General features: G+C 40.3%; 1 protein-coding gene across 2 annotated transcripts in view; it reads left to right on the top strand.

Moving 5' to 3' along the window:
* Positions 1-23,144, top strand: part of cers6 (ceramide synthase 6) — a 45,644-nt gene extending 22,500 nt beyond the window's left edge. The window contains exons 5-11 of one of the 2 annotated variants that reach the window (XM_007889869.2): positions 6,982-7,032; positions 8,419-8,511; positions 14,192-14,320; positions 15,504-15,610; positions 19,309-19,465; positions 20,373-20,396; positions 22,236-23,144. In XM_007889869.2, the coding sequence (XP_007888060.1) occupies positions 6,982-7,032; positions 8,419-8,511; positions 14,192-14,320; positions 15,504-15,610; positions 19,309-19,465; positions 20,373-20,396; positions 22,236-22,388 (714 nt within the window). In that variant the 3' untranslated portion in view covers positions 22,389-23,144. The remainder of the gene's footprint in view (positions 1-6,981; positions 7,033-8,418; positions 8,512-14,191; positions 14,321-15,503; positions 15,611-19,308; positions 19,466-20,372; positions 20,397-22,235) is intronic. The other variant, XM_042336560.1, reaches the window with a different exon arrangement.
* Positions 23,145-26,642: the final 3,498 nt, after the last annotated feature.

Raw genomic sequence — 26,642 nt, 5'->3', positions numbered from 1 at the left:
TACAAATTGGCCCAGGCAGAATAAGCAATGTTTACCTCCCAGCTCAACTCGGACAAAATTGATAAGGTTGTGGTCTTCCAGCAGCAGTGTATTCCAAAATAAAATCAATTTGGCTTTATAAATAGAGGCAGAGTACGAAAGCAAGGATGTTCTACTGAACCTTTATAAGTCACTGGTTAGGTCTCAGCTTGAGAACTAGGTTCAATCCATTTGGGCCTGTAAGCAATATCGACCGATTATTTCTAAAAACAAACAAAAAAAACAGGCTAAGCCATTTACGATGAAATAGGATTTTGTAGTCAAACTGCTTTGCTTTTCAGAGGAACTGTTGTGGTTCAGCACTCCACAGAGAATGTTGTACTTTGAATAATAATAATAATCCTTGCATGATACAGCGCCTTATCACATCTTCCAGACATCCCAAAGCGCTTCACAGAATATACTGTAATGTGAATTGACTGTATATTTTGGGTGTGATTATGAAGTATATAATATTGGTATAATACTGTCTAATACTGAATTGAGGATAAATACATTTTACGCCCAACAGGAGAGGTCTGACCTAAGTTGCCGTGGGTTGTATATAGGAAACAAAGCCGCAAGCTGATGGTGCATTTAAAGAAGGAAGGCATTAGACTTTGCTCATAGCGACCACTTGACACTGTTTATTACAGTGATGTTATTGATGCACTCTTCTCGTATTAGATCAAGTGTTTCTGACACTCCAGAACTGTCAGCTGTGCTCACACTCTGTGCTCAGTCAGAACTCCAACCTAAAGTGACATTAATTGGGTCAATTTTAGTCTATTGTGAAAGCCTAATTTTGCCGCACTAGTTTCAGGGAAGCCTGCTTTCATTAATGGAGGCCCAGTGAAGGATAATTGTGCTACTTCACTATCCTCCTACCACTATAGTAGATAATAATAATAATAATCCTCGCATTTGATATAACGCCTTATCACGTCTTCGAGACGTCTGAAAGTGCTTCACAGGATACACAGTAAAATGAATTGACTGTGTATTTTGTGGGTGAAATTCAAAGTAAAGTTAGCAGCCTCAAGTGGCATTAGTGAGTTAATGTTTCACATGTTTACTTTATTTCTGTTAGGAGGCTGGATTAAATTTGCGTTACAGACTGTGCCTTCGATCCTCCGGGTCTGGCCTCCTCCTCGTCCCCCGAGTCCTTCCCTCCACCGTCGGCGGCCGTGCCTTCAGCCATTATGCCCCGAGGTTCTGGAACTGCCTTCCTCACTCCCTTCGTCTCGCTCCCTCCCTTCCCATTTTCAGGTCTCTGCTGAAGACCTTTCTTTTCGACCGAGCCTTTGGTCACCTTCCTCCCCCTCCCCCTTGGCTCGGTCCCGGGATCCGTTACTGTGAAGCGCTCTGAGACGCCGTCCGGCGTGGAGGGCGCTATATAAATCCAAGTTGTTGTTGTTGTGGATACAGATTGCATGGGGCCTGTTTGAGGAATTGAGCTCCATGGGTTGAATGTTTCTTTTTAATCTCATTACTGCATCCTTCCCCGTATTCTGAGCATCGCAGCAACAATTAGTATCCCAAATGGCACAGAGTTAAGATTATAATGATAAAAAGAAAAGTGGCGCAGAGCTGGTTTGAGCAGTCTTGCTGATCGTTGTTCGGAGTTTCTTAGAATACCAACACCCTGCTGTGCTGTCTGATATTTCTGTTGTGTTTGACAGTGCCTTCGGGGGCATGTCATCTATAAACCAAATTGTTCTAGTCCCAGGTCACTGCACTGTCAGTATTTATTGCTGATGAATGTGTGACTGTTTGCTTCGGTTGTGCTCTCAACTTATCTTCAGTGACTATAATTTTACTCACAAATAATCAGACACCCCCCAAAAAATGACAGCTTAGATAGATAGATACAGTGGTAAAAACGTTAAGGAATAGAGGAAATGGTCAGAAGATTCGTACTGGGCAATTTCAGGCCATGGTCCAACATAAACAATAATAATCCTTGCATTTGATATAGCACTTCATCACGTCTTTGAGATGTCTCATAGCGCTTCACAGAATGTATGTAAAGTGAATTGACGATGTATTTTGTGGGCGAAACATGGCAGCCAATTGCGCACAGCAGCGACTCACAAACAGTCATGGATTGATGACCAAATTATTGCTATTATTATTAAACCAAGTTCCAAATCATAATGCTGTCTGATAATCTGTGATGTTTTTTTCCCCTTTGAGAAGTTTGTGAGGGCTTATCTTTGCTAGTTTCTGGTGATGTTGAGGGAATACATGTCTAATCCTCGCTTGTTGAGCTAAACATCCACTTGAGCCATATCCCTTCCCTGAAAAACCTGCCCTCGCTTCTGAAGTGTGAATGCTGTCAACAGTTCAGTGTGGCAGTCACTGTGGCCAATTAATCGATCAAAGTGAAAGATTGTGCTTTGGGAAAAACATGGTGTTCCTCCCAAACTTAAGCTTTGACACGTACGCAAATCCCAATATGTGGTGCAATGAAGAAACGTAGCCTGTCAGAGTCTGGAACTTAGAGCAACTGTAAAGGGATCAAACTCAAACTGAAATACATGGTTTCAAATGATGTGTGACAGGAGCTGCCTGCAGCACATAATAAGAAAACCCTTCCACTTCCCCCGCTAGTTATGTAAGAATCAGTTATTGGCCTATTTTTACGTACTGTACTGTAGTAACCTTATATGCTTTGCCCAGTTAACATTCCTCCCATTCAAAATATTAACAAAACACAAACAAAAAAGGAACTGGAGTATTGGCTCTACGGCAAGAATGATGCTGAAGTCATAAATTAACAGAAAGCAAAAAGATATTGTACAATAGTATCAATGTCTATAGCAAGCGATAGCACCAATTTAAAGCTTTGGGTAGCTTTACTAACCTTAAAATGACTTTTCAGCATCATCAGAAGCCTGTAATTCAATGGGTACCTTGTATCTAGAACCCATATACACTGACTACTTCCATGGCTTTTCCTGATGATTTAGTGGAGTCCTGTGGCGTAGTGGTTAGAGCACTTGCCTCACAAGCGAGAGGACCTGAGTCCGATTCTTCAATAACAACTTTCAGTTATATAGCACTTTCATGTCTTTCATGTTGCGTAGCGTCCCGGAGTGGTTCAGAGTGGCGGAGTGTGAAATGTTGGGCAGGTTTCCTTACTCCACACGCCTCTGTTTACCTAGCAAAATAAATAATAATAATTTGGTTACTCAGTCAACGACTGTTTGTGGGGCACTGCTGTGTGCAATTGGCTGCGGTGTTTTGTCCACAAAATACCCTCAATTCACTTTACAGTACATTCTGTGAAGCACTTTCAGACATTTCAAAGACGTGATAAGGCGCTGTATCAAATGCAAGGATTAATATTATTAAATCTTTGGACCATATCTTTACAGACTCCTCTGTAAAAATTCAGGCCTCAAATCCTTCTTTTGTCCCTGTTGTAGCAATACAACAATATGTTTTTTATACTGCAAAACAGCCTTGTATTTTTTCTGATAAAGAAAGCAGTTATTTTATGTTTATGTCAGTGGAACAGTGGAAGTTATTTTCTCTGAGCAAGCATAGCTTCATTGCAATTTGTTGCTTAGCGACTGTGTGCCAAGCTGTCACAGGTGCTTTGGTGAAAACAACAAAGGGGCAATTAGAGCAGAAATGACAACCTTATACAAGCTCCTCTCTCCTGACAACTGCATTTGAATGCAAATTAAACAAGCGGTGCAGATGCTAACTTTTGTATGCTCTTCCTTGCCTCTTATTTGGCAATGAGGAACCCTCATTATACAACCCAGTAGGCCATCTGAATACGTTAAGGTGCTCGCGATGCTTCATTTTGAATCAAGCTTGCCGGACAGCAATATCAAAGGCAAGCTATGTGGTTTTAGCTGGTTAGGCTCCAGCAGTTACCCCAACCCACGCACACTCTGGGCTCCCCCCCCCCACCCAAGCCTTGGCGCTCGCCAACCTGCGCCTACTACTTTCCGGAATTAGGTAAGCGGGGGGCGTCCCTCCAGGGGGAGAGAGAGAGAGAGAGAGAGAGAGCGCATTCCATTCCAACAATCTCTCACTGGGATTTCCATGTGTAGGTGGAATTCTCTTCTTGGTTTGGATACTTTTAGAAACATAGAAACAGGAGGAGGCCATTCAGCCCCTCGAGCCTGTCCTGCCATTTTATAAGATCATGGCTGACGTGTACCTCAAGTCCAGTTACCCGCTCTTGCCCTGTATCTCTTAACACTCTGACCTAACAAATATCTGCCTATCTTAAACATGGTGATGGGTTTTCACCCGTGTCAGACACCTGACTGAACAAAACATTTTTTTATTTTATTTTGAATCGAGCGCTTGTATAATAATAATAAGAAGAATCCTTACTTTGGACACGGTGCTTTATCACATTCTCAAAGGGTCCGAAAGCGCTTCACAGGTTTTTACCGTAAACTGTAGTGACCTTATGTTGCAGTCGAGTGTGGCAACCAATTTGCACACAGCAATGTCCCATAAACAGCCACAAAATGATCAATTTTATCTTTTGCCCTAAGTAATCTTTCAGATCCTTTGCATTTGTACCAATTTTTAATTGCAGGCTTCTATCCTGCCACGTCATTGAGACTTTAAATCAAAACGTGTTTAAGAAAAGGCAAAATTAAATGTGAGATCAGGGAAATAATTTCATTTACATTTTGTTTAGGCTCCAAAGATATTGTTGTGTTTTCTCTGATGGTGCGAAACCTGTTTCCCTGCCCTGAGGAGGACACTCTGGTGTCCCATCCTATTCCCATCCTGTTCATGCCTGTGCAATGTGCATTAAAAGGAAGAAATAATTCATCAACCAATGAGCTAAATGCCAAAACCGGGGCTTCAGTAAGATAAAGGGGATATGCTGCAGTGCAATAAGGTGGTACTTTGTATAAAGCTAATGGGTTTGGAGCATGAGTTATGCAGGTTGGTAAATGTGACACTTTGCATCCTTCAAGATAAGTGTCTGATTCCATTGCGTGACAAAGTATTTCTCCCCCGGTCTGTTTGTTCAATATTATCGTGGGCCGCAAAGCTGTAAATATAAGATAACCTTAGGCATTCTCTTGGTAGAAACGACAAGATTATCTTTTTAATAGTTCTCATCTGTGGAATGAATTGCTGTGACATGTAAAATGCTTAGATTCGGAAGAGCACTAAGAGAGACCTACAGGCAATGCCGGATACAATGACAGAGCGTTCGACTTAAGAGCTGTATCGTGTTGGGTATTTCACAATGATTATTCTGATGTGTCAGTTTATCTGTAAATTTGTTGTTTGATATCACATTCTTTTTAAGCAGCTTCTATTCTCCCAACAGGGATGGATGCCCCAGAAACCAATCTAAGAGCTGACAAAGGTTACATGTCTCTTTGTGACAGTTTTGTCTTAAAGTCACTTTGTCAGGTTAGATGATACGTTTTGCCCACAAAATACAGTCAATTCACTTTACAGTACATTCTGTGAAGCGCTTTGAGCCGTCTCGATGACACGGGTCCTCTCGCCTTGCGAGGCGAGTTCTCTAACCACTAAGCGATGGGACACGTTGTTAAACAGAGGAAAATTGATGTGAAGCTGATCATCATTTTTTTTTTAGCACTCAGCAAATTCACCAAATTTTTAAAACAAAACTGGGAGGAGTACAGCAGGTTGTGTTTTGATTGAGAAGCAAATGGTGTTGCCAAACAGTTTGTATAGGATTGATGACTTACTTCGTATAAATCGATTGCCCGGAATCAGTTACTTTCCAAACTCAGGCTTTGATACAGAGTATGAAAAAGATCAAGATATGATTTTCTCTCTAATAGTTGAAAGTCTCTATCTTACCTGGGACTTTACTTAAACATGTATCATAAATTCAATTGGGCCTGTCTGAGAATCAATGGAAGGCTTGTAATTGAATTTCAGTGATTCATACAAGAGTGGATTTGTAATTAACATGTAAATAAAGTGCAATGGGGTTCATTCGAATTGGTAGACATTAGGAATATCCATTCTGCTCTCCAGTGGTTTCTATGGGAACTGACACTTCACTTTAAAGGAAGCGAACCTGAATCAAAAGCCTCACCATTAACTGTAATAATCTGATCCGAGGAGAGAGAGAGTCTTCTTAATTATTATTACTAATCATGATAAAAGAATATTTATTGGGATGTCTGGTCAGGTGGTGCAGCTTTATATGGAGGACTTACAATGCTTTTTTTTCTAATACGGCCACGGGTGGACTTGTATTAAATCTTTGATGTCCAAACAATGGTGAGAGGAAAAGGGTATCAGTCAGCTTGGCTTCCGAGTGTGGGTTCAAGCCTGATCGATGTCTGGTATTTAAAGGCTAGGCTGATATTGCAATTCCAAGGCTGTTGGTGGTGCTGTCCATCTGATGAGATGTTAAACCAAGGTCCCGACTTCCGCTTTGGGTGGATGTTAAGGATTCCATAGCATTACTCGAAGAGAGAAGGGAGTGTATCTTGGTTAACAATCCTCCATATAACATTGATCATTCACTTCATAGTTTTCAAGGGGATATTACAGTGCAAATGATTAATATTATTATGTTATTGCAGTTTCCTGGCCTGTTCCCAATGTCTTAATCCCTCTTCTGGGCACCAACCCACTTCTTATTTGCTTTCAAAAAGGTCAGGTTACTTGATGCGGCTGCTCCAGAAGACTCAATCCCTTGAGCAGCAATTATTTGTAGTGACTTTGGCGAAGTACAGTTAAAAATGGGAAATTCCAGCAACGGCCTAATGCCAACCAGAATTTCAGTGATTGCACAATATCTCTGCTCCCTTTATCGTTAGCTGACAGCTTCAAATTCAGGAGATAGCACGTCGATTTGGGCCTTTCCTTGCTTTTTGGATTTTTTTCTAATTTTCCTATATTATCTGGAATTACAGCTATGTGTGTTGCTGTGCCAAGGAGCTTTCCTACCTATTTAATGTTTGCTTCTTTCTTCTCCAGGCTCCTTGGCTTTGGGACACCAGGCATTGCTGGTATAACTATCCCTACCAGGTAATGTAATGTACGTTTTGCTGCGTTTTGCTGTATTACTGCAAACCCAACCCAGTTTATAATAAGGCACAATTGCCAGTCGATGCTTCCGCATATACTGAGCGCACATGCAGAAAACCCACCGTTTTCCTTCTGCACGTCCACTGGCTTCCGTTGCTAAAAGATGACAAGTTTCAGGGTCATCGGGGTCTCTCTGACATGACTTCCAACTCGCAGGAAGTGAGATTGACCCAGAAGTGGGGCAGTTTTTAGTGCAGATGACACCAGCCAACAGGCAGGAAGTCAATAAGGTCCGTGCGCCAAAGCCTGCTGGAGGTCTATAGGACATCCATCTTATTAGTGAACCATTGTTATAAAGGGATGTCTGCTAAAAGGCTTCTACTGCAGTTTGTTGAAATAAAATAGAGCACTTGTTAAGTGTTTCCACTAGGATACAATGAAAAGCACACTTTAAAAACTGTAATGTTATATCCATAATGGCTAAAGCTTCAAACCTAGGGGAAAATTTTATTCTTTACTGTTCTTGTCTATCTGTACGTAATGAAAAGATGAGGCTTTTGAATCCACCGTTGCCATTTGAACCTCTTTCCTGGTCCATTGTTTTTTAATATAAAGCTTTTATCGCAGACCCCGAGCGCTGACAGGTATGGATTGATATTTAAGGATCACTTTTGTTTGTGATTTGAAAGATTTAAAACATGTTTGGGTTTTTTTTTTCACTGTAATCTTTGTTGAACCATATCTGTATCCTGAGGGTGTTGTTCACTGATGCTCAGAAATGGACTGTTGTGTAGAGGAAACAGCTGTGCAAGAGGAAACGTGAAGCACTACGACTTGCAAATAATAATTAAGAAACAAGTTCTTCACATGAAATGTAATGTTGAGTAATTGATTTTATTTGGGGTATTTCAATGATATCAGGATATTTCTTGTTCTTTTCAATATTCTGGTTGTACAACCCAATTTTGGGGAAGCAAATAAACACAGCTGTAAAGGAGCCTGAGTGCCATTGGATGATATAACCCCATCATATTAATATTAATAACAATCCTTGCATTTGGCATAGTGCCATATAATGTCTTTGAGACGTTTCAAAGCGTTTCACAGAATATACTATAAAGTGAATTGACTGTATATTGTAAAAATTCATTCTTCACAGGTCTGGCACAGTATTGCAAAATGCGTACAACTGGAAAAACGCTGGAGATAATCATTAAAATTATTTTTCGGTCAAATCGTTAAGACACTAGCTGTGGAATTATGAGTGTGTGCACTCACCAGAGACTGTCACTCAGGACAATTTAAATAGCTAATTATGGTTGTTGCTGCTGTTCAGAGACACATTCTGTATGGACTTGAGTCATTGATGTTTCTCTCTTGTTACAGTCTCTAACCTCTGATCTTCATTACTATTACGTTATGGAGCTGGCGTTCTACTGGTCTTTGATGTTTTCTCAGTTCACTGATATCAAAAGAAAGGTAAAGAACTGCATTTTTCCCCCTTCAATACGTGATGATGATCACATTATTAGTTGTACGTAAGTGTTTCTGTTGTTCATGACACATTCCCAATAATTTCTCAAGGCTCCTTTGGCTGTTTCAGCGCCTTGGGCCGTCCTCCCGACGTGAAAGACCCCATCCAAATGTAATAGCTGTCATACTGCACATTAACAATCCAGTTTGTCCGCTCCACTGTTATACTCCCAACATCAGTGACTGTGACACCTTAATTTCAGTTCTGACTTCACCTAATTCCTCTTTATTAAATGTATGTTGTCCACCTCTTAATTGAGTGATTTCCCACCCAACTAACCCTGTTATTCTCACCCCTCTCCGCCACGCTGTATGTCCCACCCACTCCACTCCTTTGCCCCTGTCTGGCCCAGGGGACAGGCAGGCGCCTGGCTCTGTGTCCTCTGCCAGAACCACTGTGCACATAAGGTGAGCTGGAGGCTTTGGCTTGTGGTTCTTCCTCTCTCACTGTGCGCAAGCACCTGCCCTCTCGCTCTCAAAGCTGGCACTTGATGATCGAGGGAAGATCAGAAACGTGCCATGTTTGGCACTGTTAGTATAAGCACACCAATCTCCTCGCCACCTACAGTTAATAATAATATAATAATAGCATAATAGTAACAGGTACCCATTTCTGCTCGTTTGTATTTGATGTGTTCTCCTCCATTTACACTAAAATCCCTATCAAAATCTAATTAGGTGTCTAATTTTAGGGATCATACACTATAGGTTTGTATCGCAAGATCATTCAAATATTAAATATAACATGCTTTTACTAGTGATTATTGTTTTTTAGAGAACTGACTGATGTGATTGTACTTGCCTGTGAAACTTAGTTCTTGTGGTTTCCAACAACAAGAATAAAGTGTACTATGCCATCAGGATTTGCTTGACTTGTGGATGAGATGAGACTTTGAATGATTCTGTAGAATGTACATTTGACTTCACTACGTGAGCTAAGCAACACAGACAGAACGACGTACGAACCTAGTCCGAGGTTGAGACCATTGATCAACACAAAATTGCTACAAGCTGGACTGTGTAGCAATCAATCAGCGTACTGTATGGAAAGGTTGTGGAGTGCAAATAGCATTATCCCTCAAGCTAAACCGGGAGTTTAGTAGCATTGGAGGCAGATTGAAACATGAAGGAAAGAGCAGGTCTGAATTTGATTGATTGGTCGCACTATTGCAATGTGCACTGACAGGTATACAATACACCAGTGCTGATCAGTGACCGCAAACGCTGCTTTCAAAACACTGGCACATTACTCTAGCGGTCAACTCTGTATGTTATTATTATTACATTATTCCAACACTACCCAATGGAACCACTGCTGTACTGACCTATTTACATGATATGGTTAGATATGGGTCGATATCAATACATTTGATAATTTCATTTTTCAGGATCGCATTACTTGCCTTTCCTTCCCAATTTTTTTCATCAAAATAAATTGGCCTCTACCAACGTTTCCAGATTCACTGTCTGTCTGTCTGTCTGTCTGTCTGTCTGTCTGTCTGTCTGTCTGTCTGTCTGTCTGTCTGTCTGTCTGTCTGTCTGTCTGTCTGTCTGTCTGTCTGTCTGTCTGATTTACACTGATCACTAAAATAGCAACTTCGGTACATCTTAAAGATAAAGATAAACTGGAAGCTAACTTTACACCCCAAATCTAGTTGGTGAACATTACTTTTAGGCCCCATTGATATNAAAAAAATGTAAATTGCTGACTCTTCTCATTGGAATTATTGTTCTAAGAAACACACACAGTATGAAGTATCACAGAACAAATATTAACGGTGGATCGTTTCCGAGATTTATTGGTGCTTAAGGTTTTAGCAGTTTGGCTTCTCTCTCTGTCTGTATATTTGTCTCCAAGTAAGAAAGCACTTACATTTACCAGATCGTTTTGTCCATTTGTCAGTGCTATTGTATCATGAATAGACATGTTAAAGAGGGAATCAAATTGAATCTTGGAACAATGGCAATCCTATCAGGGACCGTAAGCAATTTAGAGACAAGTAATTATACCGGTAGCATTACGATCAGCCAGCATAGTTCAAAAAGAACTAAAAGTGCTTCCAATCTGAACCTGACCTTATTATAACTAATGGAGGTGAAATACGTACCTGTTCAGACCAGCATCTGTTGTTTGTGGTTCATTAGCTGCCACACAGTTGAAAAGGTTATCAGCAGCTCGCAGATTGGCGAAGGTGTTGTTATGTCACCCTTGTCCAATCTCTCTATTTCTTATGGTTTCGTTTTGATTATCTTCTGCATGCACTTGGGTATCAGACTGTAATTACTTTAGACCTCTTTGTTTTCTCATTGCTGTGCTTCACCTCAGTACTGTAGGCCTGGCAGTGTCCATTTCATTCTTCATGTTTCCTGCTCCAAATCCAATACTAGTCAGAACATCTTTGGACTCTGGGACTCAATGCACAGTTTGCCTATTTAAAGCCACATAGACAGTCACACTTGGCACACCGTTATCCTGGAGTCCTGCAATTTAGTGGTTAGAGCATTTGCCTCACAAGTGAGAGGACCTGGATTTGATTCCCGGGCAAGGCAAAGTGTTGGGCAAGTTTCCTTCCTCCTATTTACCTAGCAGTAAATAAGAACCTGGTTGTTAGTCGATTGGCGGATTACTTTTATTGAGGGGTAATGATCCCTTCAAAATAAATTTAAATATTTCACTCAATCCGCGCCTGTTTGTGGGACGCTGCTGTGCGCAATTGGCTGCCATGTTTTGCCCACAAAATACACCGTCAATTCACTTGACAGTATATTCTGTGAAGGGCTTTGAGACGTCTCGAAGACATGATAAGGCGCTGTATCAAATGCAAGGATTATTATTTGGTTATTATTATTGTATTACATTCACCCTCTTGTACAGTACTTGTTGACTGTATGTACATTGTGCTTTTGTTTTTTTCTCTCCTTTCAGTTCTTCCATCCATATATTGCTCAGTGTGGAGACTTTCATCACCGCACACCAACCAAATACAGTATGTTTCTCGCTCTCTGTTCCTTTCTCTCACTTAATTTCCACTCCCTCACGTCTCTCTCAGTCCAACATCAGATTAAACAGCTAGCTCCTCGCTCGTGTTGGTTCAGGTGCAGTGAAATTTCCTTTAATTGCCTTTTCGATTTATTTGAGTCATCTGGGAATTATTTACAGTCAAAACACGCAGTCAATCCACTTTTCAGTATATTCTGTGGAGCTCTTTGAGACGTCTCGAAGACGTGATAAGGCGCGATATCAAATGCAAGGATTATTATTATAATTATTATTTCATTGGGGCAAGTGAGGATGATTTTTTCAGTTTACAATCAAGCTAAAAAAATTCTAAACTGCCACTCAGTACTGTACTTGAGGGTGATTCAAATCAACTCGATTAATTATCTAAAGCTTCATCACCTCTGGTAAATTGTATTTTTTCTTAAAATAATTTAAAATAATGAGATCTTGGGAGACAGGGTTGGGGGGGGTTGGCAATCATGAACCTATTTGGTCTCATTTGGAAACTCTTAAGGTTTGAAAACGTCAGAGATCTTGATTTTGATCAATTGCATCTCTTCTGGTGGAACAAAAAAACAAGATAAACCTTCCATCGGGATTTTGTGGATTAGATTAAGGAGATAAAGGCCACAGCTGGCCACAAATATGACTTGATAGAATGTTTTTCCACCAATTATACTTAGCTCAGCTAGAGAGTCTGCTTGCAGTGTTGGAGCCATTCCGTTCATAGACCTCTTGCAGAATTGCTCCATGGGGAAGGTGGAAAAGCAACAACCATCTAATGTTCTAAATTGTCCTGACATCACATCTGGAACTACATAAACAGATGGTGCACAGTCCTGCTGGGAAGATTGAAGAATTCTTCCCTTACTGCTGTCATGTAAACCCTGTTCAGGGATGCTTGAAACTCTATCTTTTGGACAGAAAAGTGCAACGCTGCAACTTTCTAACGGGATACAGTCACCCTCTCAGCACATTTTAGTTGTAAACATGTTACGAATAGAGATTTGAGTTGAGATAGGCTGATGAACAGTGGCTCCTTGTCCTGTAGACCATGCTTGTCTACAAAATACACGGCCCAAGAACTTTACAGTATATTTCCAGATTGGTTAGGATGAAGACGGTCCTTTGACCTATTTGATCTCATCCTTTCCGAATACCCACCCTATTGCCTTCCCATCACAGCATCCAGACGTTTTTTTTTAATGTGTTCCAGCCTCCTGAACTTAACCACCCTTCCCAATAATCTGATCCAGCTGTTAGTTAGCCTTTGGATATGGAAATACAACACAAAATTACATAAAGAAATACTGTGTGTGAATGTTATTGGAGACATTCTCACCTTGTGAAAGGTGCTATATCAAATTAAGGATTATTATTTACAGCTCTAGCATATAATAGAATATGGCATTTAGTAATAATTCATTTTCACAACTTCATTGCTTATATGTCTGTGATGCTCATTGGTGTGAAAAAGTTATTAAAAAAGATTTTTACATTTCTTTTGCAATTTTGTTTGCTTAAAATCTGTGAACACATTGCAAAGACTAATGGGATAGAAATCTCTTGTGTAGGTTTCTAACTTGCTAGAAACATAGAAGAAGCTTCCCCAAGTAATTGGAAAAATATTTTTTCATCCCACAGTCAGGGAGCAAACAATTTATCAGACTTAAATACGAATGAAAAAATCAACCCAGATTAATACTTTAGGATCCATCAGGACAAGCAGATCACGAGAACATAGGTTTACAATAGCAAAGGAAAATTACAGGACAGATATCAGGAGATTTTGCTTTATGCAGTGTGTAATTTCGAGACAGACACCAGGAAGCACTTCTTTGCTCAGAGTGTAAATAACTGCTGGGAAACGGCTGCCAGAAAGGATGGTTTAGGCCAGGCCACTGGACTCAATTAAAAATCAGCTCAACACTCTGATAGAATTATATTCTGATAGCGAATATTCTGGAGGGATCTGATCAAATAGGCCGAAGGGCCTTCCTCATCCAAACTAATCTGGTGAGAAACACGAAATACTCTTCAGATAAGATCCCCTTGCTAGAAATCAATATACAGTATTCACTTGTGATGCTGTACCTTAAACAAACACGAGGCATGTATGCGCAAAAAAAGGAAATAAGCACTGTTCATTACTTGAAATGACTTCTCAGACTTTTCTTGCTCAGTTCAGTAAAACCTAATCATCATTTTACAGAAAGTTCACAAACAAAGAGGTTATCAGTGTTGTGTTCAGTGGTGTCTCCCCCGCTCTCTCTCTCTCTAACAATCACTCCCTGTTACTCTCCAGCTTGCAATGAGCTGCAGGTATCCCAGAATGATTATATGGATGTGTGCCTGACTGAGATAAGGCACCTGTTAAAGGTCTTCTCTATTCTGAAATATTTTCGTCATTATACAATGGTGTTTAAAATTGATTGCTTCAAATGCTACAAAGCACCAGTTTTCATGAGCATAATTTTAGATTTATTGACTATTGCCAAAAATTGTCACGCCATCTCGTAGACTTTTAATTGTAGAACAATAACCATATATGATTGTAAGTCACTGTGTTATGGTGTATTGTGTGCACTGTGCTGTTACTTTGCTATGTCCTCTTGCCTTTTTTAGGACTTTGCCATCATGTTTGTACATCATCTCGCAACAATTGCACTGATGACGTTTTCGTATGTCAATAATATGGTGCGTATAGGAACACTTGTCATGTGTCTTCATGATGCATCTGATATCCTGTTAGAGGTAAGGAAGGCTTTCATCAATCTTCATCAGTCCGTGTAGACACAGGGTTGCTCTGAATCACCACACAGCGAAGACCCATATAGATCTATAGACAATAAAAACAACAACTTGCTTTTATATAGCGCCTCTCATGCAGGGTAGCGTCTCAAAGTGCTCATCTTCTGAAGTGGGAGTTACAGAACTGATTTTGATACCTGCAGTGAATGAATGGCACGATGAAATACTTTTGATGTAAAGAGAGATCTTAAAATCCGAATAGTTTTTAACGACCAATTAAAAGAAATATTGGTATCACATTTGGTTAAAGTGCTGCAACTCAGCTCTATATCTGAGGTATGAATCTAGGCCAAATAAAAGGGACACACATTTCCTCTCATTGATGTGGGTAAGAGAATGAAATACAATTAATTTGGATTTCTTACAGCATCAAATTGTCAGTAATAATTAAGTAGTAATTGGCAATCTCACCCACACAGGGACATAGAGAGTTCAGTGAGGGGTTGCTCTGAGGCGGGATAAGATGGATTGTTGAACAGGAAAAGATCGAGTTGTTTACTCTGCATGTAAGCTGGAAGTGCTCTATGCTAAGGTCATATATGAAGAAATATATACTGCTTCCGAGGAACTGATGTTTCTCATTTCAGCGTCAGAGCAAAGACTCGGATTGTTTTACTGATTGGATTTCTGTTGTTAGCTGTTTTAGATTGAATGTATCATCATCCCAGTTTTCATTCTGTTGAATTGGCTTTGAAACAGTCCATGGGGTGGGGGAAAAATTGCTTCGCAGAACTGACTAGATAGAATGAAGTTGGTCCTCTCACATTGTTGAGCACCGAAGTTAGATCTAATGTAACAAGCTTATACAATACAATTGACACTATTTCCATTTATAAACTATCACTAACTATGGACTGTTCAATACGTTGGTCCTCGTGTGACCGCAGGCAAGTCACAAAGTTTATAATTAACTAAGAACAAGAGGTTATTCCGTGGTCCTTGACCACACTACATTAATTACCACACTACAGTAATATTACTTCTGATCAGATGCAACAGGACAGTGATCAGGTTGGGGTATTTTTGTACAGACTGTGTCAGAGTTACTCTCGAGAGATGCAAATTGAAGACACGCTTACCATAGGCAGAGATCGAAAACAGTATTTCATTTCTTTTTAATTCGCAGGCATCTAAAATGGCAAACTATGCGAAATGTCAAAGATTGTGTGACCTCCTGTTTGTAATGTTCGGCTTGTTATTCATCAGCACAAGGCTGGGTCTTTATCCAATATGGTGAGTACACTGCTAATCAGCTTGCTTCATTTACTTCACACCATCTCCTCTCTTTCTCCCTCTCTCTAAATGAGAATAATAATCCTTACATATAGTTGTCGAGACGTCTCAGAGCCCTTCAAAGAATATACTGCAAAGTGAATTGACCGCACAATTGCGCACAGCAGCGTCTCACAAACATCGGTGATTGAGTGGCCAAATTATTATTATTATTTTTTTTTAATTTGAAGAGATTATTACCTGGGAAAAGCGATCTGCAAATCTCCTAACAACCAGGTTCCTACTTACTGCTGGTGAACAGAAGTGTGTGGAGTAAGGAAACTTGCGCTAGGGTTCGCCTTGCCTGGGAATCGAACCCAGGTCCTCTCGTTTGCGAGGCGAGTGCTCTAACCACTGAGCTGCAGGACGTGTCTCCCCCCCCCCCTGCCCCACCTCCCCCACAACTCGCTTTTTTTTCTCTCTGGGTGCGTGCTTTCTGCTCTCAAAGAATGGAATGAAAGCAGAATTAAATGATTGCATTCTTTAGAAACCCTGAGGCTGAAATGGAATCCAATATTAATTGATCTCAATCGCGGCTAATCCACAGAGGATTTTTTGAAATGATTAATGATTATTCACGTCCTATATTCTCCGGTTTTGATTGGCACAATGCAATTTCCCATTGTCAGTGCTTTACAGCTCTCCTTTTACCCTGTTTATGTTGTTCTATTATCTTTCCAGTTTTCCTCCCTACACAATCTGCCTTGGTAGCTGTTTGTAGTTCAGCTCCAAAGATGCACAGTGACTCAGGTCTGGCCTTATGTGTATTATCTGTTGTTGCTGATAAAGCAAATCTCCTTTATAATTTATGATTGCTTTCGCCTGCAGATATAAATTCCTAGAACGGTGCTCTGGTTCAGAGATTTAGGAGTTTAGGTTACTGAACCTTAAACCTCCGTGCTCTGTGCCGAATAATTAAATAATTGCTTGTTCAACGAGCTCAGCAAGATGGAGTGTACCACCTCATATTCTCAGGTTAATTAAACCCATGGAAAAGCGTTACTTTACTACAGAAGATCATCCACCCTTTGCCATTTGCTAACCCCTCACTATTTTACTGTCGAACTTTACTAACCATGAGAAATATTGGCTGACATTTATTTGCTTTTGTGGTTTATTGGCAAACAAAATTTACCAAATGCAACTCCCCACAATTTCTAAACATGTTCTGAGGTCTGACTTGACACCTTTAACACAGGGTTGATCCGCAAGAATATTGAGGGCCAGTGAGAGACAACATGCTTGTCCACTTTGCTCCTCCCAAATTGAAATAAATTAAATTAATAAATAATGATAATAGTAATATGGTCACTCAATCGACGATTGTTTGTGGGACGCTGCTGTGCGCAATTGGCTGCCGCGTTTCGGCCACAAAATACACAGTCAATTCACTTTACAGTATATTCTGTGACGCGCTTTGAGACGTCGCGAAGACGTGGGCGAAACGCGGCAGCCAATGGCACACAATCCTGGCTTTCACATTGATCATCCAGCTGTACATAACTGAAGCTTTAAAACACCAGGCTTTTTCTGATACACCTGAGCTTGTCAATGTTACTAGTCAGTTACAATAATAATAATCCTTGCAGTTGATATAGCGCCTTATCACGTCTTCGAGGCCCTTCACAGAATATACTGTAAAGTGGGATGATAACAACGGCACATTAAGTGCTGCGCTGACTCAGATAAATGCACTCTCTGCACCTGTCCAAGTTCTGTATCTGATTGTTAGTTCCATAAATATAGATACAATTAAATGGAGAAGCAGATTTGACACCTAATTACTTCTGGAAGAGAGTCGCTTTGTCTTGAGCTAAATATATCTGGCCCACATGTAACTGACATCCTTTTCCAGCTCAGTACCCTGAACTGATTTTCGATGGGTTAAAATTGCCACGTTTCAAATCACCACAATTAAGCTGCTCATTGCTCCTGCTTCCTCCATGAGATTGTTTGAGGTATTGCGTTGATGGAAGAACAATGGTATTCTGGAGGGAGATGAAGTATTTCCCACCCTGAGAACGAGTGCTAAACTTTTAAGAGGAGAAATTATAGTTATGGCCATCAGAAAACAGTCAACCGGAATGTCTTTGTGTCATGTCTCCCGCTGCAGATAGACTTGTCAGACACAGCCCCAGAGCTGTGTGTCACAGTGAATGTTCATATAGTGCATACGTATAGTACGTGGAGTTCTGGAGCTCAGTGGTTAGAGACTCGTCTTGCAAGCGAGAGGACCTGGGTTTGATTCCCGGTAGGGCAAAACCTTGGGCAAGCTTTCTTACTCCACACGCCTGATAATAATCGCTCGAGATATAAAAAAAAATTGGTCACTTCAATCCACGACTGCTGTGTGCAATTGGCTGCTCCGTTTTGCCACAAATATACAGTCAATTCACTTTACAGTATATTCTGTGAAGCACTTTGAGACGTCTCGAAGAAGTAATAAGGCGCTGTATCAAATGCAAGGATTATTATTATAATTACGCCACAATAGTCACTGAAATGACAATCACACACAGCCCAGAAAAAGACTCCCATATTTTCCTACTAATAATGAAAGTTTATTAACTTGTACATTTAAAAATGGCATGTTAGAAACTGATTGTTTTCTTCAAAAAAAATCGTGCTTTAAGATTAAAGGAAGGAAATAAAATGCAAGAAAACTCAGCAGTATCTGTGTCTGGTGTACAGAGCAACCCATAATGGAGCACGAAACATCTCCCATTTATTTAAAGATTATTTCATGTAATTCTGCAAGCTGCCAGAATGTATTTAGCACCTGAACGCATTTATAATTCCTTCCTGATTCACAATTGCCTTACGTGACCTATACATAGACTCAGAGGTTCAAATTAAAAATATCAACACAATTGTACAGAGATCCTCATTACAACTTTTATTTGGCAATTTGCACGACTGTTATTCTTCCCTCCATTGTGATTTCTAGGCTAATTTAAGGTTCACTAATCCTTCCCCAAGGATCCATGATCGCTTCCGACACTGTGCTGATAATTAACTAGACATTCGAAGGCAGAATTTACTGACACACTAGCAAACCGTGCCTTGCAGATCTTTTCCACACAGTGACATGCTTTATAACGAGCAGGTTAGGGAAACAATGTGGTTCAGTGAATAGGAAAATGCTTGGAACACGGGAATAGATAGCGAGAACTATTCTCTGTGAAATAAAGACATTGCAACTGACACCGTCTCTGAAAAACGAGCAGAAAAGCAAGTCGCTATTGATGACTTTACTATTTGCTCTACTAAACGAATATTATTGTCTAAGAGTATAAAAGTGATGCTCTTACACAATAATAATCCCTTCAAAAAAGTAATAAAAAATAATTTGGTCACTCAATCCATGACTGTTTGTGGGACACTGTATGTGCAATTGGCTGCCGCGTTTCGCCCACAAAAATGTACTGTAAATTCATTTGACTGTATATTCTGTGAAGCACTTTGAGACGTCTCAAAGACATGATAAGGCACTGTCTCAAATGCAAGGATTATTATCATTAATATTAATAACGCACAAGCATTTTATTTCCCAAATAAATATTGAGAAATGCTGTATTTCCTTCCTTCCTTCTTCATGGATTGCTGGAACTGGCTAAATAACTGGATTGCATATTGGATCATTTCCCTTTGTGTTTCAGGATATTAAATACGACTTTGATTGAAAGCTGGGAGATTGTGGGGCCGTATCCATCATGGTGGGTCTTCAACGTCCTCCTGTTGCTGCTTCAGCTGTTACACAGCTTCTGGTCGTATCTCATCATAAGGATTGCTTGCAGAGCGATCGCTAAAGGAAAAGTAAGTCTCCTTTTCCGGCTGTACAACAGCTTGCATTTACACAGCGCCCTTCGCGTGTGGTAGCGTCCCGGAGTGCTTGACAGTGGCGGAGCCTGACCCTGAGCCCGGGGTGGGGGGCAGTGGGGTGGAGAGGGAGGGGTGAAGCTGACCAAAAAGGAACGTCCTTAGGTGGGATTTGAGAGCGGGCAGGAAGGGAGGGAGTGAGTTCCAGAGTGTAAGAGGAACTGGACATGTATACACCGAGATTGAAAACAATATCTGCGGATACAGTATACAGTTTGGGACACGACATGTCAAGCAACTGCCAGGATGGTGGAAAGTCTAGCAAATTCTCATGTTCTTACATTCAACCCAATCGACACCTCAGTTGAAGTCGAGTTTACACAGTAAATCTAAACTTCTGTAGGAGTTGCCAGTGGGACCCAAGTTTAAATCAAATTGTTTATAATCAGGGCATTAAATCACAGTGGTGCAATTTCTGTTTTTAATATGCTTGAAATTTTTCATAGACGTAACTCATTGTCTTAAGTTTGGAAAATTCTTCAATTCAATTTTAGTTGAAAGTTGTTTTTTCAGGATTAGTTTAGGAAAATAAGCCGCGGAGATTTATTATAATGGATATCTCTGGATTCAATTGTCTGCTATTAGCCTTGAATTGCTGCAGGAAGATTAATTGTACAGAAGTCATCCTAAATTGTGTTTACCGAATGTTTTGTACAGTATTCCCCAGTTTTTTTTAATGTTTTGCCAGGATGGAGTGAAAAAGGTGCCAGTGTATGCAGTGGTGAAATTAGTGTACATAAATAATCAATATTGTTGCTGAAACTGTTTAATGACAAACAATTTGATGTGAATTTGTACAGTTTTTCTTATTCCTTCTGTTCATTCTCTTGTGCAAACCTGAAAGGCCGGGAAGTGGAACCCATTACACGTAAGTCTCATTCCATCTATTTCTGTGTAATAATAATAATAATAATCCACGACTGTTTGTGCGACACTGCTGTATGCAATTGACTGCAACAGTCAATCCACTTTACAGTATATTCTGTGAAGCACTTTGAGACGTCTCAAAGACATGGTAAGGCGCTATATCAAATGCAAGGATTATTATTATTATTATTACCTTATCCTCAGCACAAAGAGATGGGAGAAACCGGAGAAGTATTTTTGTGTCCATAGTAACCATTAGAACAGTCAATTCTATGTGGACTTTAGCTACTGCACACCCTGCCGCAATAAAGTGCCACAAATTCCTCAGATCTGTCTCAGCGAGACTACTCTATAAGATAGATATCAATAAAACTAATGCAGTGACATTCACCAAAACATTGACTTGTTATTAAGGCACTCCCAGATTTTCTGTCCAATGTAAACATTCAACTGGTTTCAATGAATCATTTTTCTTTTACTGGAAAGAAATCATAGAATCATAGAATCGTACAGCACAAAAAGAGGCCATTCGGCCCATCGAGTCTGTGCGGCTCTTTGAATAGAGCAATTAATGTCAGTCCCACTCCCGGCCCTTTCCCCATAACCCGCAAACCCGTCCTCCTCAAATACCAGTCCACCGCATTTTTAAAAGTAGTTATCGAATCGGCCTCGACCGCCCTTTCAATGTCCATGTTTGTATGAGATAAGGTTTGAAATTGCTTTATTTAGTTTTGTCAATACCCCCTTTCTGCCCCTGAGAAAGTCAAACCACCCCAAAAGCAGCCCGAGATGAACATTGTTCAGAGTTATAGCCTTTTGGGGACTGTTCAGTGCTTTGGGATGTCCTTCCGACATGAAAGGGGTTGTGTAAATGTAACACGTTGTTGTTAAATTAATCCCGTGCCCTCGACAACCCTTCCTGGCAACTGTTCCAGTTGTTAATTACCCTCTGGGTAAAGAAATACTTCTTGGTCAAAACACAATACTTCCTGGTGTCTGTCCTGAAATTGGGGGAGCAGCATATAGACAATGTGCTCATGGACTAGATTAGCATTCACTCTCCATGTATTCAGCTCTTACTAACACACTGCGCATCAACAGTTTGTGTTGGACGTTCCTGTATTGGCGAGCCACAATTGTTTGTAGCCTGGAATATAATGAGATTGTATTAAACTCCTTTTAGTACTCTTATTCATTATTTTTCTCAGTGGTTTGTTATTATAATCAGTACGTAAATACAGATAAATAGATCAAAGATAGTGTTAAAATTGCAACGCCTACTCTTCAATAGATTCTATACAAAAGACTTCATTAAAAAATAGTTTTAAAAAAATGGCTTTCATGTCCTTTTTTTTACATACTGGTTCCTGTAACTGGAAAGACGGGATTTGTGCATTTATTGCTCAAACCTCTGCCTTTCATCACCCGGTAAGCCACACACTAATATGAATGCCCCCTGGAGAAACAGCAGAAACACTTCAAAGCAGACAGTGCCTGAGATACTGTAGTGGATTTCCTGTAGTGAATACCTTCATTGTCAATATATCTGAATGATAAAGTAGCTTTGACAATGAAAAAGCAGCATTCGCAATTCCTGACTGAGCAACAATCTTTCTAAGACCAGTAGGACTTGTTTGGCCAGATCAGATTTCAACTTGTTTTAGTACTAAAAAAAACCTATGTAATTTTCAATCTAAGACTTTTATTAATTCAGAGGTCTGAGAGTGTGTGCTGCTTTTTAGGTGTGTTTCTGATCGATGTGATGTGATGGACATACAGTAAATGTGTTGGCTGCTTGTGTTGCCCTAAAGCAGACTTTTCTTTCCCTTCTGAACATCAGGTATCAAAGGACGACAGAAGTGATATTGAATCGAGCTCAGACGAAGAGGATTCAACACCAGCAACTCCAAAAAGCGGACATAACAACAACACTAACGGAACCAACGGCACAAATGGCTATCTAACCAGCGGTGTCTATTCAGAGGAAAACTAATCAATCAAATGGGAAAGTACTGTACGATATTGCAAAAGCCATTAGTAATCTAATTGTATGTGAGGCACGAACAAACTTGACAGCTTGATCCTGGACATATTCCACAAAATGTACTGTTGAATGCATTTTCTCATGTATTTCAGAATCAGACGAAGGTTTATTGGAAGTATCAAACTATCTCCGAGAGTGCACTGCCATTTTTCTGTCTTGAGAACGAATGACGATACACATTATGTACACGTATGTAAGCATGCCGTGTGTGTATATGTAGTCTGTCTGACTCAGTATTTTCATATGTACTGTCTTTGTATACGGCATTATTTATTTTTATATGTTTGAGACTCGTGGGAAAAAAAAGGGAAATTCTCGCTCGGTTACTCCTCCTTCTGGAAGAGTAAATGTTTTGTGTTCAATCATTTATCCTGTGCACAACTCAATTTGCTGTGATCTGTGACTTGCCACATGCAATAGAACCACACCTAGCTTGCAAGTACTGTGGTTTAACCAGCAGTAGGTATATTTGTGCTTTTTTGTATTTCCAATGATTTACTTTCAGTTTCTCCACGACTAGGATATCGTCACCCAAGCCATCTTGTTCTCATAGAAAATCAACAGCCACAGTGAATGCCTGAAACACAGTGCTACATCATACAACAAGACTGCTTTGACTATGTTTCTGTGGAACAATTTAAATTGTCTTTGAAATCTGCCGCCGATTCCCGATAAATAAAAACCTTCTTTCTGTGTAAACATCAATGCAAAAGTCACTGTTTCATTCTCTGCTGGAAATGCAATAAGGGCCGAATAAAACTGTTGTGTCTTTGTTACAAAGAGACTAATTTGACATGAAATGATTATTTTTAAAATCCTAATTCTGTTACTGCAAACTGAACCACTCACTCTAAATTTATTCAGCTTCGTATCAAAACTTGATCAACCATTTCTGAGCTCTCGTATCACATAATAATAATAATAATCCTAATAATAATCCTTGCGTTTGATATAGTGCCTTATCACGTCTTCGAGACTTTGGCAGTTTGCACACACAATGGGGACTTATGTACAGTAGGGTGACCATAAAGTGCTTCACAGGATATACCGTAAAGTGTAGTGACTATTTTGTGGGCGAAACGCTGCACCCAATCCATTTATGAAGCGCTTTGAGACGTCTCGAAGACGCGATAAGGCGCTGTATCAAGTGCAAGGCTTATTATTATCCTGCCTGAGGATCACAGCCGCGTTAGCACTGAGAATATCTATCCTGCAATAAGATCAGATCATCTCAAAGCAGTAACTGCAGCACAGAAGCAGGAAAGCTGTGTCGTTCCCCTTCTGTCATTGTGTGAACAATGCGATGCACATAAATTTTCACCACAATACAAACAGTTCAGCATGTTCTGCCCACTATCCACTGCTTTATCTCGTTGGGGGAGATTGGGCAAGGACAGCATCAATTTATCTTCTAAGCAATTTGCAAGTAATAAAAGACTGCATGTCCGTCAATGACAACTCACTGCACAAACTGACGATGTTTAAAAATTGCACATTTAAATATTAATAGTAATACACACAGACCCTCTCCTTATCCAAATACTGTGTCTTTAAATAAAGTGGACATGACCCTGTTTCCTTCATATGCTGGAAAGGAAATGACTTTAGGAGACATGGTGCACAGTTTATCTCCCCCCCCCCCCCCACCCCCCTTCCTTTCCCTTCCCATCAACAACATCCTGAAAGCACAATGGGAATAATTGTAAATGTACGAATGTTTATTCCTCATCCTGTGAAACAAAAACATAAATCAGTGCTTTGAGGCCCAGTTGCAACTTATATGGGCAAATTGTTAAGAAAAAAAGCTGAATAAAGTGGCAGGTAGCAGCATGAGCCAGGACAGCCAGGGTTAGACCTGTTGTTTTTAGTACTACACAGTAAAATCTCTTTGATAACTCTTACTGATATTACATGGCAACAATAACAACAGGGTTAAGTTACATCTTACTGGGTGCGGATGAGGCAGACCTGTGAGAGAGTTGCTTCGATAGGCTGCTTAGTGAAGCGATGTGTTGCTGTTTGAGACGTACCATCCCATGGCCCGACAGGATTTCTATTCACACCTGACGTCAACCCACTGATGTGGGCCGTGTCACCAGATGGAGGGTAGGGCGGGCGGATGGGACAGTGCAACCGACGCTAGTTCTCAGTGACAGGCTAGAGCGCAGCCTTGAGAGAGGCCCTGACAGGTTGGCAATGGAACAGGCTTGCAGTTTGCGCACACAATGGGGACCTGTGTATATTAGGGTGACCGTATTTTGTAAACCAAACCCAAGGGCCACATATATAAACAAATGGAACTCAACCACAATAACTGGAGAAGCGTGTTGGATTACAGGCTGTGTTTCTGTCTCTCTGATGGGTGTATGTGTTTTGGAATGTTCTTGTTCTTGTTCAGTTTGTTGCTGAACTCAAGGCGGAGCAGATGTAGCCCTAGGGTCATAATACCTCGTCCGGGGAACTGTCCTCGGGAAACAGGGAAGTACGGTCATCCTGTTATATATTGATTCAAAACACTCGGAGGCAAAATGTGGATTTTTAAATAAATGGTGAGTTTCTGTGACAGAACGGGGCAAGTGTTTCAGTTTTTCAGGCAAGTCCATGCAAGAAGGAACAAGGCTTGAAGGCGTTCACTGAGAGTGATTTGCAAGGTGCAAGGAATAAATCAGTTGGGAGGAGTTGGGACGATTTCATTGACGACAGAAGGAAAAGTTAATGAACTAATAATCATCGCTACCGAGACGAGAGATGGCATTCTTGAAATCACTCCAGGGTATTTATTGGCTGACAATAAATGTGTAAACTGTGTAAATATGCAGCTTGTATACTTCCTGGTAACAAATAGTAATCACAGTTAACATTTATCCTTGACATGATCACTGCAAGTATATTCAGTAAAAATATATAATAATCATAATAATAATCCTTGCATTTGATACAACGCCTCATCACATCTTCGAGCCGTCTCAAAGCGCTTTACAGGATATGCTGTAAAGTGAACTGAATGTATGTTTTGTGGGCAAAATATATAAAAAATCTAGTATACACAATGATATATAATTGAAAGATATTAATAATCCTTGCATCTGATAAGCCCCAAAGACTCAAACAATAGGGAACAATGGCAGGTTATGTAGATCACATCTACTACAGCTGACTGAAATCTTCAGGTCCCTCAGTTTTTCGCTATAGATATCTATTCCGACCGCACTTTCCTAATGATTAATACATTCTCCCTCTGTCTGATCCTGACCGGGCTAAGCTGTCAGAGGAAGCACTGAATCGAGGGCAGACATTTCCCCTGCTGGGGCCAGGGCAGATTGGAGGACGGTTTATTCCACAAGCACCTTATGCACTTGTTTCTAGCTGATTCACACGAGTGTTGAAAGAGGTCACAGATTAATGGTGCGCAGCACTGTGAGAATATAATGTAGTGAGGCTAAAGGAAATAGGAATGGGGTGGGGGGGGCAAATAGATATACCATATCCATGCTGAAGCTGGTAAGAATAAATGCCTCATACAGTAGTAGTGTTAATGTGGAGAGAGATGATGATATTACCAGAGTAACTTGTTTGCTATCTGACAAAATGATAAATAACATCAGAAGCAGCAGATATCACTCCGATCAAATCATTATGTGATGAATAATCACCTTTTTGCTCAACTGTGAAAGATCATGATATCCCAGAATTTTCTAGGTCACATGACAAAAAAACTCATATCTTTACATATTGTTTTCACATTTGCTTCTCATATGTCTCATTTTTTTCTGCATTTATTGTCTTTAACGCCATCATTTCTGTCCGTACAGCACATTGTTAGATTGCGTTAGAACCAGCGCATGTTTGTTTCTTTATTTCCCTCAGCAATTACTGCCAAGCTCTCAGTTACGATAAAAAATAAAAAAGTGGTGGAAATCTGGAACTCTCTCCCCCAAAAGGTGGTGGATACTGGATCCATTCACATCTTCAAGGTAGATAGATATTTGTTAGGTCCGAGTATTAAGGGACACTGGGCAAGGCCGGGTAATTGGACTTGAGGTCCAGATCAGCCATGTTCTTATAGAAAGGTGGAACAGGCTCGAGGGGCTGAATGGCCTCCTTGTTTCTATGTGTCTATAGAATTCCGTATTTATCTACCAGGTTAATATATTGTCCTGCTCTATGTGTTGGGACATGAAGGAATGTCAGAAACCTTCAATA

This window comes from Callorhinchus milii, unplaced genomic scaffold, assembly GCF_018977255.1.
Source record: "Callorhinchus milii isolate IMCB2004 unplaced genomic scaffold, IMCB_Cmil_1.0 Scaffold6, whole genome shotgun sequence".
In the NCBI taxonomy this organism is placed as follows: Eukaryota; Metazoa; Chordata; class Chondrichthyes; order Chimaeriformes; family Callorhinchidae; genus Callorhinchus; species Callorhinchus milii.
This window is presented reverse-complemented; position numbering and strand designations above follow the sequence as displayed.